The sequence below is a fragment of the Suncus etruscus genome, chromosome 18 (assembly GCF_024139225.1).
Source record: "Suncus etruscus isolate mSunEtr1 chromosome 18, mSunEtr1.pri.cur, whole genome shotgun sequence".
In the NCBI taxonomy this organism is placed as follows: Eukaryota; Metazoa; Chordata; class Mammalia; order Eulipotyphla; family Soricidae; genus Suncus; species Suncus etruscus.
This window is the reverse complement of record NC_064865.1, coordinates 5,491,151-5,509,728: the sequence shown is the minus strand read 5'-3', so window position 1 is coordinate 5,509,728 and position 18,578 is coordinate 5,491,151. Positions and strand designations below refer to the sequence as shown.

General features: G+C 41.2%; 1 protein-coding gene across 2 annotated transcripts in view; it reads left to right on the top strand.

Annotated features, from left to right (window-relative positions):
- The window catches only part of CLIC5 (chloride intracellular channel 5), a 197,786-nt gene that overhangs the window by 148,111 nt on the left and 31,097 nt on the right, over positions 1-18,578 (top strand). For both annotated transcript variants that reach the window (XM_049765513.1, XM_049765514.1), the window contains exons 2-4: positions 888-997; positions 8,331-8,456; positions 14,364-14,470. In XM_049765513.1, coding sequence (XP_049621470.1) covers positions 888-997; positions 8,331-8,456; positions 14,364-14,470 — 343 coding nt within the window. The remainder of the gene's footprint in view (positions 1-887; positions 998-8,330; positions 8,457-14,363; positions 14,471-18,578) is intronic.

Sequence of the window (18,578 nt, the reverse complement as noted above, 5' to 3'; positions counted from 1 at the left end):
TATTTTTGAATGCCATATGCAATTTTTATCAGTTGATATGTATTTGTTGAGTAAGAGGAGTGGCTTATTGACACTAAAGTTCAAGTATTAGAACAAAGTAGGAGCTGATTTAAATCCTCAATCTGCTGACAAGTCTGTTTGAAATGGGGTTTAAAGTCTGAGATATTTGTACTCAAGACATATTCACGGAGCAAGGACCAATGGGTGGAGGAAGGTAAACTGCAGAGGAACATTTTCTCTATGAATAACCAGAGAAAAACATTTTGAATTATGGAAATATCTTCAGAATGAATGGCTTTAAGACATGTAAGTTAGTGGGGACTTAAAATATCAAGCATAGGCAAGAACAGTGTTTCTTAGTCAGTAACCATATGACTATAAGATATTCCAAAGGGCCACAGGTGAAAACCTCATAAATGGGGAACCATGGCATGAGACCAGGGGGGCAATCAGGAAGACAGATCACAGGAAAAAAAAAACAAAGACATAAGTGGACAATGGTCTGAAAAAAGATGGAGACACACTGGACCAGAGGGTAAATTGAAGTTGTAGCAGTTGGTGACGCAACATCATTTGTGTTAGACTATGTGATGTTGAAGTTCTTTTAATCCTGAGACAAGAGGGTTATAGAGATTCATAAATTATTACTATACATAATTATCATATGTTTAAGATATACTTAGTGAGTTCTCTCTTACTCTAGGCATTGCCCTGCATAGTATTAGAAAGATAATGGTGAAAAGTTTGGGGAAACTAACTACCCTTTGATATTAGACTGGAACGTTCAGCCAACTCTCTGATGGGTTTTGGGATGTGACATCCCTATACAACTTCCTGCTAATTGATATACATATATTGACTCGAGAATCTGCATCTCTTCCTTCTAGGCTGGAATTGATGGAGAATGCATTGGCAACTGTCCCTTCTCTCAGCGTCTCTTTATGATCCTGTGGCTGAAAGGAGTTGTGTTCAATGTCACCACTGTGGATCTGAAAAGGTAAAGGTGATAGTGGGTATCTGTTTAGTTCAGAAATAGAGTCTCCTAGAAAAGAAAGGGAATATTCCCATGGATCTCAGCAAACCTCCTGCTCTCTCCTTGCATAATAGATTGTGCCTCAGGGCCACCCCCGATCCTGACGATGTGGGTTTAGTTGGGTCTGACCTGGATTAGCAGAGGAGAGAGATACAATTGGAAGTGGCTGACACAAGGAAAGGCAATATAGACACTTGAAAATCCACGAGTTGGCCTTCTAGTACCAGGGACTCCTACCACCCATCTGGGAGACACTCTATGAACTTCTGGTGTGAGAGTCCATGTTTCTCAGGAGTTGGAATGTAAACTATTCCTTTGGCCCATTCACACAGTCTTCAGAAACTTATAAATTACTTGTAGTTCTAGGTTAAGATGAAGCATAGAAGGTACTTTGATGATAAGATGCCTAAAATTCTACATATCAGGCTGGATAGATAGTACAGAAGTTGAGGCATTTGCATGTAGCAGACCACCTGGGTTTTTCCTCATGTATGTTTTCTAGAGCCAATTGTCACCCTCCAGGCCTGAGCCAGGTGTAATCCCTGACCACAACCAGGAGACACACAAATTAATAGATTTTAAAAAAAATCCCTGGCATCACTTTCCCCAGAATACACATACTTCCTAGCCTTGTTTTCTGGTTCCTTTTTCATTTCTTCTTGAAATGTAGAACTACTGGGGGCTTCCTTCTTGAAAGTTTATCATCTGTCTTCCTCTTGTTCTCTGATAGATGGAGCCATTTTATATGCCATTTTTCCTGCCACCTCCCATGTCCATCAGCCTCCTAGTTCAGTCCAGTTTCAGCTGGCACCTGGCTGCCATCTCTTACCACTCATTCATTCTCTAAACCCTTGTTTGATTTATATTAAACCTCAGTCAGTTTGCTTTTGTGTCTCCTCTTTATTCCCCCATGTGCTTGCTATCTCCTCTCTCACTCTCCTCCACTGTTTTTTCGCATCCATCCTGTATATATTAAATAATCTTACTCTTCTTAAAATAGCCCATTAATCTCATTGTTTCACATGCTTAGATGTCTTAGATCTTTCCACTGCACATGGTATCAGCTCTGCTTTGTTTCATCCTTGCATCCTCCAATGTTATCACCTAACCACTTTTACCATTAACAATCCTCAACAAGCTGGACTGCCTTCTGCTTCCTTCATGCCTGGAGCCCCAAGCCCCAGATTGTTACATTCCCTTTGTCCCCCAAAGACTCTCCCACCTTCCTGCCAGGATTCCCTTTCAAGTTTAGTCTCTGTTCCCCTTCTCTGTGTGTTTCTTCCTCAGGCACATCTAATCATTGTTACCTTCTTCCATATTATCCCTGTACTTGTGGCCTTTTGTCTTCATTATTTCACCATTCACTCAGCTCTAATAGCCAAAAATCCAATCCTTTAAGCTAGTGAGTATTTGGCCATCAAAAAGCACAGAGTGTATGGATCTCTTTATTTTTATCTAAGAGGCCGAGCTTAGATACTTTCAGGACTTGCCCAAGTACAAACTAGACATGATGGGTTTGCCACTAAAAGCCCAGTCTTCTTGGTCCAAATACTTGCAAGGTAGGTAGTTCTTAAAAGCTGAATTTGTCATCTACTCCCAGAGCATTGCATTGCTAGTGACAGGGATTAAACTTAAGACTTTGCACATGCCAGGCGTATGTTCACCATTCATCTCCCTGGACTGATGGATAAGGGTCAAAGTTTCTTTATGGTGATTTACCAGAGTGACAAGAGCAACTAGGCTCCCAGCTGCTATCTGTCAGATAAATCATAGCTCTGTTATCTCTGTTATTGTTTGTGATGATTCAAGAGAGTATTCATATAGTTTAAAATAACATTTTCAGAGCCAAAGAGAAGGCATAACGAGTAGGGCATTTGCCTCGCATGCGGACAACCTGGGTTTGATCCCCTGCATTCCATACGGCCCCCCAATTCTTCCAGGAGTGATTTCTGCATATAGAGCCAGGAGTAATCTCTGAGCGTTGTGGCCCCAAAACAATCCTTTTTCTTTGTTGGGCAAGGGAAGGTGCTGGATCCCCTCTGTGAAATGGTCTTGTGTGTTCTTGGGGAGGGAGCTGCCCACATTCCTCACATGCTTCCCTCGCCCTTTCATATCTGTTAGAACATTTGAGCCTGCCTACACCCTGAAGGGTGGGGGCAGGTGAGTCCCACAACTCTACTCTTGTAGATAAGAATATTAAAAGAGAGAGAGAGAGAAGCGAAACCGTATGCTTAGCACTGACAGGAGGCAGCCATCCATAAACATGTACATTTAAAAATGAATATAGAAAGAATACATGAACATGCAATGATATATAAAATACAAATATGTATTATACATACAAATATATGATTAAGGAGTGTTTTCACTGCATAATAAAATACAATTCTGTCATCTCTAAGAAAACTGATTTCTTGGGTTTGAAAAATAACAGAGGGGTTAAGACACATGCTTTGCTTATCACCTATTTCTGTTTGATCCCTAGCACCATGTAGTCTTTGAACACTTCTGGGTGTAGTCCTAGAGGCCAGAGGATGCTGAGGTGGACCCCTGCATTAAATAACCAGCCCAGTTGGTCAAGAACCATTTGGGGGGACATACAGGCCCCTTAAGCTCTTCTTGGGAGTTCCTTTTCTCACCCAACTATCCCTCCACAAAAGTAACTGTGTTTTTGTTTTTGTTTTTTTTAATTCTGGTAGCATCTCTTGCTTGAGTAACTTGAATAAGTTACTTTTCTTTTCTGGGCCTGAGTTTTCTTATCTGTGCTGTATGTAGGAACAGTGATCGTGTCTTAACAATGTATGAAATTGTGAGAAAGGAGAAAGGGGAGGCAAAACCACTTGTCTTATAGGAAGAGCTACAATCTCATCATGTTTTCTCAGCAACATCATCACCTCTGCACACCTGGAACCAGTAACAGTCAGGCCAAGAGAATGAGTTGTAACTCTCCACAGAGTAGTCTTGGCGGTGTGTAATGAATGATAATTCTACCATTTCAACTAGCAATGCTGAAGATAGTCAGCAGAGACCTCAGGAGGATGCATTGGTTGGCCTACCTATAGCAAGGTGCAACGACTTTGGCCTCCAGGGATGGTGATTCCACAGGGGCCATTCCATATTCAGGGGCCTCAAACTCAATTTACCTGGGGGCTGCAGGAGGCAAAGTCGGGGTGATCCTTGAGTGCAAAGTCAGTAGTAAGCCTTGAACATTGGGGGGTATGACCCAAACAACTAAAACAAAACAAAACTAAACCAAAAAAGATTCCTCTAGGGCAGGGCCACAGAATGTTGTACGGAGGGCTGCAAATGGCCCGTGGGCCACGAGTTTGAGACCCCTGCTATGATTACCTGGACCATAAAAAGAAAAATGAAAACAACCCTCACTTCTATATTTTTACATTTTAGAAAGGCAATTGTTAAATAATTATAAATAAAATCTGCATGAATTTCTCCTTCTGGCTAAGAATCCCAGCTTGACTGGCTTCCTATCAGTGATGAAAAGCAAAAGGATGGATATCTGCCTTGGATGAGGGGCAGAAACAATGTCAACAGAGGGACCAAGTCAACTAGATTTAGAAATACTTTCCGTCTTATTGGGATAAGGAGCTCCAAGTGCCCAAGAATGTAGCTGGAGAGTGTATGTTTGGGGAATGATAGGGGAGTATTGTCATAATTGACATTCTTCTCTGGCCCCTCCCAACAGATTATGCCTGGAATTTATGTCATTATAGATTCCTCTTTTGCATTATTAACTTTTTCTCAGTTCCTCCATCTAGTGCTTCCCATGTCTGTCTCCCACGAAAAGAATGACATTCTCAGAGAGCTTTGGGGATGACTTCAGATGAAGGGGTAATTTTTGCCAATGTGAGTGGGTCATGTTCCTGCACATAGCCATGGACATCTGCACCATTATTCCTCCTCTTCCAGTGCTCTTACTAGTGCTGCCTCCTTGTCCCATTTTCCTGTATGCAACCATTTCTCCCATTACTTGTTTCATCCTGGCTCTTGGTTTCTTATCAGCTGGTGGAAGCATAGCCTGGAGCAGGATTTGGGACCCCTATCAAATACCTAGTCACTGCTATTTCTGTTGTATGTATGCTTCATGTAGAAGATATTTCCCACTATATAGAAGTGTAATCAAATTATTAACTTTTAAAACTAAATTTAATTTTTCCTTAATTTTGGGGGTCATACTCAGTAGAGCTCAAGGCATACTTTCTGTTCTGTGCTTAAGAAGTACTCCTATGCGTACACGAATGACAGAGGCAGGGGCTGGGCTCAGAAGACTCCACATGCCAGAACTTCTGATTCTCTTCAACTGGTATGTTGGGGTCTCTGGGCAGGACAGCTAGCCATAGGGCCCCTAGGCTGACTACTTAGTCCAGGGGACTGAGATCCCCCCACGCCAGACTGGTCTTCAGGGTCGGGCCTGGTAAATCGGGCCCTGGGGGGAGGGTTGGGGAAACAAACTCCTGTCGTACACATGCTGGACCCCATTCAGGGGTTCTTTTCTTACTACTATTCATTTTCAAAAGCACGCGGGCGCACCTTTTAACTTCAACCAAAATGTTCTTATATCTTGATTGTTTCTAGGAAAAATAATGGAATGCTCTAGATTTGGAGGATAACATTCAAATAGGTCTCTAAAATCAGTGTATATGTAGACGTGACTTCCTATACAGTGGTCCTCTCTGACTGCCAAGCCTAATCCATAAACAATTAAGCTATACAACGTATTTAGCCCCTTGGGTATATTGCCCCTCCCCCACACCAGAGCCCCTTCTACTCCCTCATCTCCCAGTCCGGATTCGTTATCTTCCCCTCAATTAACCCTCTTTACCCTCAGTTCTTAACTTGTTAGGCACCAAGACCGACCTCCTGCCCCAACACATTCTGCCCTTTTGCACAGCCCTACAAAGCTCATTATTACTCCTTAACTCTCTCACCCCCAACCATCAGTGCCCCACATTTACTCTTTTTAACTTCAGTCCTGCACAGTCCTAATCACAGACCAAAGTTGTGCATTAGATTTAACAACCCCCAACTATTTCAAAAGACATAAAATGGACACATACGTCTTTTGAATATTTTATGTGTATTTTCTTTGACAGCTATAACTCTTACTAAGTATCCTTTTATAGTGACGATTCTACCAACTTTTACTTTTCTTCTCTTTGTGAGCTGTTCAGTAAGGAATTTTGGTGAAAGAGTCCCTCTGTTTAATGCTTATGATTGAACCATGTCCTGGGGATTGTTGGACTTGTTCTTACAGTCCCATATGCGACGATAACACCATGTGGCATTGTTCCTTGTTTGCACAGGCACATTAAAATGGGAAAATACTATACATACAAATAAATTCTTATATAATATAGATTGGAACACACAAATCTTGTAGCGCAATGGGACCTTACACCCTGAACATCAATCTAATGACCAGGCACAGGCCTCAGAAGAATGGGCATCCTCCATTCACCCCTGAACCAGGGAAGCTATCTATGAAACATCCAAGGTTTTATATAGCAACACCTGGAAGCAATCCTCTACCAGGCAAGACCCTACCACTGCTCTGACATCGACCTGCTCAAAAGAGACTTCCCTTAACACTAAGAAGACTTGACAACAACAACGACCTGCTTATAGGACAGGGCTCTCTGCATTGCCCTTTAATTGTTAGGTAAAAAGAGAGGATGCTCTGCACCATCCTGATTGCAATGTAGGATATGCAGATTCCAGGATCTTTAATACAGAAACATGATACCAACAACAGAGACTGTGTGAAAAATAAAAGTGTAATGGCACTACAGACAATTACTTGGATTGGACAAACTAGTTTGCCTGGAGCCTAGAGTTGATCTTATGCCAGGAAACTTCAAGGGTAGGGTCTCCTTGTATTTAGGCCAAGGCTTTTCCTTTCCATGTCCCTCATATTTTGGTGGGCCTATGCAAACAATAATTGCCACTCTAACACCATTTTTACTGTGCTCCTTTGACTCTAATCCTTAAAAAAAACCCACTTAAACTTTTAAGGTTAACTTAAATTAATATGCATGTGCATGGAAATGTAAAAAAGTACTTTGCCTTCAATGTTTAAGGAGTTACATAAGTTTTATGGCTTTAGATTGCTTTGTGTGCTGCTAAGAAATATTTTGTATTACAATCTGGGGACTTGTGGGACAAAGTAATTGTACATGGGTTCTGTTTTATTTTTCTTAATGTTCTTTGGCTGAAAGTTCAAAGTTAAGATATCAGCAAGGGGATTTCTGAGAATTCTGTTTATGGGTGATTGTCCTTCTACTGTAACTTTACCTTGTCCTCTTTCTTTGCATCTTTGTTCTCATAATTAAAAATAAAAAATTATATATAAAAAAAAAGAAGCACTCCTGTCTGGACTTGGCAAACTATATGTGGTACTGGGTATTGAACCTGGATAGGTTGCATGCAAAACAAGAGGCTTATCCTCTGTACTATCTCTGTTGTCCCAATATAAATTTTTCGGAGGACCACACCTGGCTGTATTCAGGGTTTACTCCCTATTTTGTGCTCAGGGATCATTTCTGGTGGTGCTTAGGAGACTAGATATGCCAAGGATTGACCTATGGTCTGCGACATGCAAGGCAATATCTTACCCCAATGTACTCTACAGTCCATTTATTTTAGTGTTTTTAATTAATATTTTGCAGCCCCTGGGACTGGCACCCAGGAATTTGTATATGTGAGGCATGTGCTGTACTTTGATCCCCATTTCTGTCCCTACATTTATTCTTTTATGGGTTTTTGTTGTTGTTGTTGTTGTTGTTTTTTGTTTTGGGGTCACACCCGGCAGCACTCAGGGATTACTCCTGGCTCTATGTTCAGAAATTGCCCCCAGCAGGCTCTGGAGACCATATGATGCTGGGATTCGAACCACTGTCCTTCTGCATGCAAGGCAAACACCTTACCACTGTGCTATCTCTTCTTTCTCAATGCATTTATTCTTTTTTAAAGCTTGGAGTTCTCTTTAGTCCAATTAATTTCACTGGAAATAGAATTTTTTTAAACTGAAGTCCAACTGTCCTGGACTGGAAATGGTGCTCTCATTTAGAGTCTCCTGGGGTGGTTCTCTGCCTTACCATTGGTATGCAACTCCAGCTGGCTTCTCTTAGGATGTTTGTGATTTTCTGTGGCACACCATGTTCTGTCAGAACTTTCTCCAACTCCCTTGACCTACACCCATGCCATAAACTTGATTTTGCTGACTGGCCTGATGGCTGTCACCGGGTTACTCACCATGTGCTGGATCTTGCTGTCTTTGCAGAAAGCCAGCTGACCTGCACAACCTGGCCCCTGGCACCCACCCGCCCTTCCTGACCTTCAATGGAGATGTGAAGACAGATGTCAACAAGATCGAGGAGTTCCTGGAAGAGACTTTGACCCCTGAAAAGTAAGGAGTAGCCCATTTCTTTAGTGGAAGACAGGAAAGAGTCCTGCGTGGGAACTAGGATAATCAGGGTTAAATCCTCCCACTCCCTCTTTTTTTGGTCTTGGGTCACCTCCCCCAAGTTGCTCAGGACTTAATCTTGGCTCTGTACTCTGGAATTAATCCTGGTGGTACTTGGAGGACCATATTTAATGTCAGGGATTAAACCCTGTTTGGCCTCATGCAAGGCAAGTACCTTACCCCCTGCATTATGTCTACTATATATCATATTTTTAAGGAGAAAGATTCCCAAAGGAGCCTCATCAGTCCAGAGTAGAGAACTCTTCATTCCTGTCACCCTTAAAAGGCAGCTAATTTTAAAGATGCTATGCAAAGCTTCCCCTCCTGCAACAGACACTTAAGTAAAGGAAGTCTGTTTTCCTCTTCTAGATACAGTGGTGTGTGAACCCTGGGAAGTGTTCCTTCCCTTTGTCCGCTGGACAAATCCTTTCACTTGTTCACGTTGCCATGTTTACAGCAAAACCCCCACCCCATTTCAAAATAAAGCTGAAAGGCTGACAGAATAAAAATATGACAGCAGGGAGGGAATGTCACAACATGCCACCATCACACCAAAGCAAGAATAAAAGTCATAAATTAGACCAAGTTAAGTCCATCATCATAGGAGAAAAAAATGGAGTAAAAGCAACTCCTCTTTTGAAGGGAAACTGTAGTCAGGAGGAGACCAGAAGGCTGCAGGTTCTCATCTGTTAAAGAAGCTACCCTGAGGGAACAGAAGTACAGAAAAGTAAAAATAATTCTGAAAGTTTAGACATGTTCATTTACCTACATGGTCAATAAGAACTAAAACCATCATTTTCTAAACTGTTACAATGTCACATAGAGAGGAAGGCATGTGTGGTTTCCCTTTTGCAGGATGGTCCTGGGAAAGTTTCGTTTTCTTCTTTGCTTTAATGATGTGGAGTCACACTGTGCCTAGTCCAGGCTCTGTGCTCAGGAGTGAACCCTGGTGGTGTCAGGGGACCATATGTAGAGTAGAATAGTAATAACAGTAGTAAGAATAGAATTGGGATTCACTGCATGCAAAGCAAGTGTCTTAATCCTTGTATTGTCTCTCTGTGATCCCTTGAATGTTTTTGTTAAGTAAAAATGGGTTTTATTTGGAAATTCTGGGGAAGTTGGGGGAGAGAGCAAGTGAGCAAGAGAGTAAAGTACTCAATAGAGAGCACAGGCCTTCTCAAAGATAGATAGATAGATAGATAGATAGATAGATAGATAGATAGATAGATAGATAGATAGATAGATAGATAGATAGATAGATAGATAGATAGATATAGATATAGATATATGATTGATAGAAATATATATAGTTGATAGATAGGTAGATAGATAGATGATAGATAAATAGATGGTAGATAGATGATGATAGATAGATAGATAGATGACAGAAAGAGAGCAATCCAGTATACATGACTGAATGAAGTATGTAAGTACAAGAGGGGAAGTGAAAAGGACATGTTCATAGACCAGCAGCACACAAGTGCCTCCTAGGAAAGTTAAGTCAGTTTTCAGATTGACATGTTGGAGAAAGAGAAATAACATGGAAGGAGCCAATGGATCATATTTCTGGCAAGATAGACAGTTTAATTGAAATAAGGCGATGACCATGAAAGTGGCTAGGGGTAAGAAGGAGGTGGGACATACTCGGTAAGTAAAGTCAGTAGATCTGAACTACTGAAAAAAAAAAAACCTCTCATATTTTAAATGTTAATTATTTAACAACATTTCTATAGTCCTCCCTTTGTCCACACTGATTTATTTTTATTTACCAACATTTCTATAGCCCTTCCCTGTCCCCCTCTATTAGCAGTCTGGGGAAATGAGGCACATAGTGGCCAACTGATTTGACAAAGATGACTGATTTGACATTGAGAAAATTACTATTACTTTTTTTTGTTTGCTTGTTTGTTTGGTTTTTGGGCTACCCTGGTGGGCTCAGGGGTTACTCCTGGCTATGTGCTCAGAAACTGCTCCTGGCTTGGGGGACCATATGGGATGCCAGGGGATCGAACCACAGTCCATCCGAGGCTAGTGCTTGCAAGACAGATGCCTTACCTCTAGTAACACTGCTCCAATCCCAAATATTTCTCTTGATATTTTTCATTCATATAAAATTTAAAAGCTATTTTTAGCATAGGGCAGAGTATAAGCCAATGTTTATATGTCCATAAAACCCTGGTTTAGAGAAATTTACCATCTTTTGATTGTTATCAGACCACATCACAATTTTATTTAAAAGAAGTTTTTATTGAAAAAGAACTGTTTGGGGCCAAGGTGGTGGCATAGAGCTGTAAGGCGTCTGCTTTGCTGGTGCTAGCCTAGGACAGATCATGGTTCGATACCCTAGTATCCCATATGGTCCCACAAGCCAGGAGCTATTTCTCAGTGCATATCCAGGAGTAACCCCTTAGTGTCACCAGGTGTACCCCCCATAAAAAGAGCTGTTTCTGAATGAAAACTCATTTTATAGTCTGTATGCTGCTTATTTATGCATTAAGATATGGTTTAAATATGAGGCTAAAATAAATTTCCATCATTAATGCCATGGAAATATATCAGATCAATATTGAAAACATACTTTTCACAGAATTTGACTACAAAGGGGATACCACACTGTTCAGTAAAACTATGGAGGTAAATCTCAGTATGTAGAATACAGAACAGTACTACCATGATCCTTCTGACCATGTAACCTTCTATCCTTTATCTGGGGTACCACCTACTCATGGTACCACCCTATTGTAACAAAATGGTCAGATAATGGGAAGTCTGATCAAATGATGACATAAAGCAAAACAGAGCCCAGAAACCCAAAAGAAAATCATTTACTAGGTCGTTTCTCTGCACTATGAAGTAAAATCAATGAGCACTATGGTACTTACTAATAATAATTCAAGGCAATAAACTTGAAGAACATGCCAGGTTCTAGGCGGAAGGCCAAAATAGGGAAAGATTATCCTAAGTTTTCTTGCTAGGAAGATCACCTTGCATCTTGCTTTGTGATCCTGATGAAGTCAGATGAATTTGACCATTCCCAGTATACTCAGGATATTTGTGTGCAGAACCTGTGCAGAATGCCCCCTGCTGGTGACTGGGGGAATTGTATCTGTGGTACTCAATCTTGTTTCTTTATTATTATTATTATTATTATTATTATTATTATTATTATTATTATTATTATTAATCATAATATCTTTATTTAAACACCTTGATTACAAATATGATAGTAGTTGGATTTCAGTCATGTAAAGAACACCCCCTTCACTGGTGCTTAATCTGTTTCTATCAGGGTCTGGGGACTTTGAGGATAAGATATAGAGTGAATGAGAGACCACAGTTGTGAAATTTAAGAGCATTGTGATTCTATCTATCAACTAACTACATCACCTTAAACTAATAGCTTCATTCCTCTGTGTGTAGTTTTTCTCATATGAATAATGAAGCCTGTATAGTACCAATCTGAAGAGAAGATGATGAGTAGGTGGAAAAGAACCAGAACAGTACCTGGCATCTCATGGGTACTCCAAAAGTTTGTACTGATAGCATAGAAGTACTGATAGAGTCTGGAATCAAGAAATCCCACTCTCATGACCCCTCACTATTCATTGTCCATGAGTCTTTAGATGGTCATTCACCTCTCTGATATCAAGTTGCTCTCCTATAAAATATTAATGGCATTGCTTTCATTATCTGCCTGATGAAAAAGGCTGGAACAGTGAACTTCTTTCCAGGACACTATTCAAACTTAAAAAGATCCTAACATGGCCCCAAGAAGGACAACCCAAGCAGATGGACCAGTTGAGCAAAAACATGGAAGGACCATAGTAAATGAAAGGCCATTTAGTTCAAATAATTCAAACCATAATACAAGCCAACCCAGTGGTATTTTTTTCTTTTTTACCATGAAGCAACCAATCTGCTTGAAGTTTAAAATTTCTTCCCTGGAAATCACAGAGGTCTCCAAAATGAAAAATAATAATAACCAAGAAGGTATTTCCCATCTCTTCCCACCCCTGCATATAAAATAATTTTGGAATAGTATTATTTCTTAATTATTCAGATGACACTGTTGGCGTTAAATCCATAGATTCACATGCAAGTAATTTTTACTCATTCAGCTTTAGTTATTATTTCCAATGGGAAATAATTTAATCTCCTGATTTTATATTTTTCTGGCTTCAGATGAGATTGTGCAAGGGAGATGAGGCAGAATTGTTGCAAATTTATTTCCATGCCTGAAATTAAAATCCTTGAAAATGACGGTTCTGATGGCACTTACTGCTACATATGAAAAAGAAGTGTATGAAGGACGTTTCATAAAATTCCCCTTCTTTTCCAGAAATGGCTTTAAGGGAGGCTTCAGAATGAGCACCAAATATGGTTTAGGCAGCTGGACCTAGACCATATGACATGTAAACAGAGGTGTTATTTTAATGTGGGTTGGAGATCTGGAGACATAGTACAGTGGCCCCACTATACTACTGAGTGGCCCCACTCAGATTTGTGGGTTTTTTGTTTTTTGGGCCACACCCATTTGATGCTCAGGGGTTATTCCTGGCTAGCGCTCAGAAATTGCCCCTGGCTTTGGGGGAACCATATGGGACACCGGGGGATCAAACCAAGGTCCTTCCTTGGCTAGCGCTAGCAAGGCACACACCTCTAGCGCCACCTCACTGGCCCCCCATTCAGATTTGATCCCTGGCACCTCATATGGTTCTCCAACTCTGCCAGGAGAAATTTCTGAGCACAGAGCCAAGTATAATTCTCGAGCATCATTGGGCCTATTCCACCCAAAAAATATTAATGTAAATTGGATAGAAACTGTGATAAAAACAATTTCATTTTAAATTTTGATTAGATTCTTGTTTGTTTTTCTTTTTTCTTGTTGTTTATTTTCCATGATGAATGGAGATTCAAGCCATTTTTTTTTTAAACTATGCATGCTGGGAACAGGGTGGAGAGAGGACAACACTGGTGGTGGGAATGCCCTCATTCATTATTACTATGTGCCTTAAATATTACTGGGAAAGATTTGTAATTCACTTTGCCCACCAGCTCATGACATGAAGCTCACCACAAAGAGTAGTCAGTGCAGTTAGAGAAATAAATACCCTGAGAATTATCATAGCAATGTGAATGAATGACTAGAGTACAGGCGGGGGTGGGGTAGGAAGGAGGGAAATTTGGGACATTGGTGGTGGGAATGTTGCACCGGTGAAGGGGGATGTTCTTTACATGACTGAAACCCAACTACAATCATATTTGTAATCAAGATGTTTAAATAAAGATATTAATTAAAATATGTAAAAATAACAATAACAATTAATATTCCATGAAGAGGAAGATATACTTGGGCTCCTTCCTGCTAAATGATCCTGAAAAAAGTTTAATATCACGGCGATATTAATGGCTCTGTAATGTTCAGAAGACCTGTAATGCTCTGCAGTGCTCTGAGTTCACTCAATATTCAGGAATTAAGCCAGAGTCAGCTGAATGCAAAGCAAATGTCTTACCCTTCTATTATCTATCTAGGTCCTGATCAGTCTTCTTTTCTGCAGCATCATTGTAAGTGCTCCCAGGTAGAACATTTCTGAGCAGTGCCTGTACTTTGCTCCTCTCTGGTCTATTTTTTGTTTGTTTTCTTTGCTTGATTTTGTTTTTTTGTGGGGGACGTTGGTCAGTGAAGTAATGCTGAGAGTGCCCCACACCCTTGTAGGATGAACTTCTCTCCAAAAGACTTGTAGATTCAACTAGAATCCGAAGCATTGCTTCTCATGATAGGAATAGGCTCACCTTTAAAGAAACTCCAGGATTTCTGACCAAATATTGCTGATCACGTTTCCTTATCAGGTACCCCAGATTAGCGGCAAAGCACCGGGAATCCAATACAGCTGGCATCGATATTTTCTCCAAGTTTTCTGCCTACATCAAGAACACCAAGCAGCAAAACAATGCTGGTGAGTGACTCCCTACCACCCAAATCCTCCACCCCAAGCTGTGCTGGGCCTTGATCAGGTTATCTTCTATTTGCCCCATTGCATGGCAGGTACCCCTTTTAGAGAAGCATCTGGAACCCATGTCATTGGTTCTACTTGTCATTAAACTGCACTTTGTGTCCCCACTACCAGGAAAAAAAGATGGTATCTGTAGGTGTCCCTATCTAAGACCCTGGATCTAGCTGTAGCTATCTGAGACCCGCCCATTTCTGGGGGGGGGGTCTTGGAAACTGAATATTAGGTGTAACCTTACCTGCAAGACCCGGCCCATTCCTGGGAGGGGTCTTGGAATAGGTAGATAAACCCTGAAGCCAGAGAATTAAGGGTGCTGCCCTGCTGCGCTCGCTGGCTTTAGGTTCTTTGCCTCTTTTGGTCTTTGACCAGGATGGAGGCCAAAGGAAGATGGCTGAATTATAAGATGCAGGGCTAAGAATGGCCAAATGCTTGAAAGGTTATGAGATAGGCCACACACCTGTGGTGGTCAGGGCATGAATAAAGCTGATGCTTCCTGATGCCTGCCTGTGAGTGAGTTCAATACCTGTCGCTTTCCTGGACCCCAGACCCGCCGGATGATGAGGGATGAAGCCACGTGGCCGGGGCCTAAGGACAAAGGCCTCCATCCTTCGCCATCCACCGCCATCCAGCTCAATCGTTAATTATTTGATACAACAGGTATCATTTTGTTGGCTGATGCCATGCCCATCATTGTTTTGCTGAAGAAAGAGAATTCTACTTGTATTGTGCATCTGACTTGAATACACCACACAGCAGGTGTTTCTTTGACCTACTATTATTAGTGGTTTGTCCTAGATTCATGACACATTCAACATCCATTTTGGATGCAGTGTGCATTAGAGGGTTGTCAGGCAGAATGTCACCTTGGTGGTAAGTTATGGAAGCAAGTCTCAGTCATCCAATGCCACCGCCCCACCCTCCCTACTTACTTGCTACAGGTGCAGGATGCCCATGAAGCAAATGTTCAAAATCTGACTCTTTTTCTTACAACTGACCCTTATTTTCTGCCATTGGGCAGAGAGCTGATCACTTCTTTATGGTGCCATCTCAGAAGAATTTGAACCCCTCTGTTAAGTATGAAGTGCTTAGCTCTTCATTTGACATTGTCCTTTAAGATTTAGCTAAAGGAATTTGAATGAAATTGTCAAACTGAGCATGTAAAACACTTGAAAAACTGTGATTAGTTTTGCCAGGCAAAGGAAAGAGGATGAGAAAGCTTGCTTATCCTTTGAGGTAAGGAGGCAGTCTTACAGTCTGGAGCTTGGAGGCCAGCCAAGAGCCAAGCAGTGTAAGTACTCATACAACTTTGTGAATATGAGTGAATGAATGAGCAGTGATTCCTAAATCTTCAGGAATGAATGGACATTGTAGGAGCAGTACCTCATGAATTTACAGGAATGAACAAATAATATGTGCTTCATAGGTTTGATGAGTGAATGATCAACCATCAGATTAGCTCACAATACACAAAACAGGATGGTAGATCCTTGATTTTCCAGGAATGGAAAAGAGAAAGGTAGTTAACTGAATTTTGACAGGAATAGAACTAATTGTAGAAAAATAACTTTTTCAGTCTTCCAGGTGGAATGCTAACAGAAGATATGAAAAAAATAAAATAAGAGACAAAGGATGGCTTGAAGAAGAGTCTAAAAATATGATAATTATCAGATGCAAGGGCAAAACGATACCTACCTATTTATTGCTATTCAGAGCAAGAATTTGTCTCTGGGCACTTTGATACAGATTTTTGAAGGGGGTTCAATTGGGCCAAAGGGAGAAGAGGGTATCAGTTGGATGACAACATAGGGTGGCATTCCAGAGGATGGGAAGAAAATGCAATAGGCAGAAAGTAGGAGAAGAAACCAACACTGCCAAACTAGGAAAGCAATGGTAGCTTTGTTGGTGCGTGAGGAGGCTTTGTAAGGAGTGTCCATTGAGGATTAGGAACTGAATGCATTTGGAAAAAAATATAAAAACATGAAGTATTCTTGAACCATTGTTGTTTGAGTCCTGCGGTGAGTCCATGTCTACCAGGGTCCTCCAAAGATGACTCATTTTGGGAATAAGGCCCTTGCAAATGTAAAGTTCTCAAGATGAGATTCAGGGACTTAGTAAATTTTGTGTAGTTGCTACATCCAATGACTAGGGTCTTTATCACAGAGGAGAAACACAACATAGAGATATGGGAAGGGAGACTTGAAAAAACATGTTTGGCATGTTTGGGCCTGCTACAGGAATATGCTATGGACCACTCGGGACTCCTGAAAACTGAAATAAGCAAGAGGGTGGGTGGACATGTTAATTGCCTACATTTTGGAAAAACTGTCCCTAACTGTGAAGGGAGAGAAGAGAGCTGTGGCTTTGGAACTAGAGTTTTCCCACTCCTTCCTTTTCTCCTCTGCTCCTTCCCATGATCCAGTAGGCCTCCATATGATCAGGTGAACCAATTTTGTCATCTGGACCAGGATAGCTCTAGTATGGTCAGCTGTTTTTTTTTAGTTTCACAGTCAGGGGCTAAAAGTTTTCTCAGATTCTGTCCTTGCAGGGAGTGTCAGTGTGGCTTCTGAATCTGATTGCATGGCTGCTGACCCCACTCTGTTCTGCCTAGCTCATTTCTGCCTATCCTAGCTCCAGCATCAGCACTGCTGGTCACTCGCCTGCTTCTGCATGGCTTTTACAATAATTTTTCCAGATATGCAGTCCTGTGTCTCTTGCCATATAGCCCCCTTTTCAGATTATCCCTTTAGATATTTTTATTCTACTCTTGGACAAAGTCCTCCATTACTTCCCCTACTACCCATTATAATGCCCAAACCATCCCACCAACGAGTTTAGCATCTGTTTCTTCATGAAGCCTGTTTGCATGAAACAATGCAATACTGGCACAGTTCTGTGTGGCCAAACTTCTTTGTCTGTGGTGGACACAGAAACCACCATGGCAAATTTTCTAGTGGTTCCCTAAAATTAGTTTTCCTAGTCAGTGAAACTCAGGGAGGAGAGTCTCTCAAAGAAGTGTTCTTCATCCCTCATATACATTTTAAGTTGGCTTTCTGTCCATTATTTAAACACAGATAGCTGGAAGGGGCTCCAATTCCCAACGCACATGCCAAATGCAGTCCTTGTACCCAGCACTGTGTGAGGCACTGACAAATCCTTGTCCTTGATGAACTCATGGTCTTCAGCAGGTAGTGCAAGCATGAGAAGGCTTTTCTGAACTGAGTATGAATCTCAAATAGGCCACTAGTAGCCAAACAAGTTTCTTCCAAGTTTCTTCCAAGAGGGTCTCTCTGATCCTGTTTCAGCATCTCTAAAATAGATCGAAGAATGCCTTCAAGTTACTAAATGGTATCAACAAGGTTTTTCATGCAAACTCCCTTAATTTATAAGTACGTCAGGCATTGCTTTGCATGTAGTTGACCTGGGTTCAACCTCTAATACCACATATAGTCCCCTGAGCCCTGCCAGGTGAGATCATCAAGCAGAGAGCCAGGAGCAAGCACTTCTGGATATGCTCCCTCCAGAAGGAGACAACTAGATTGTTAAGAGGGACATATGGTTGTGCTTCCGTTGCTTCTGTTGTTCATGAAACATTGAACAGGTCTTATCAACTCCATGCACCTCAGTTTTCCCAGTGATGCATGCAAATTCTATATCAATTTGCTTACATTAATGCTGTTATTTCCAACTGTGTTCCCTTGGCATTTTTCTGAGCTATTTGCATCAGTGCATTGCTTAGATTCTGTCTAAGCTCCTGCCTGAGGAGTCAGGGTTTTTTTCCAGGGTGTGGAGACAGTAAATTAGTGTAGGATCAAGAACCATTTGAAGAACTGGAACAATAGTACAGTGGATAGAGCATTTGCCTTGCATGCAGTCAATCTGGGTTTGATTTCTGGCAATCTATATGGTCCCCCGAGCACTGCCAGGAGTAATTCCTGAGATGTGGTCCAAAGACCAAAGGGGAAAAAATGAAATTACTTGGAGGCATGTCTTGTGACATACATATGCAACTCAATTCCCCCAAGAAGTAGCGTCCTCAGAGAATATAAAGCCTATT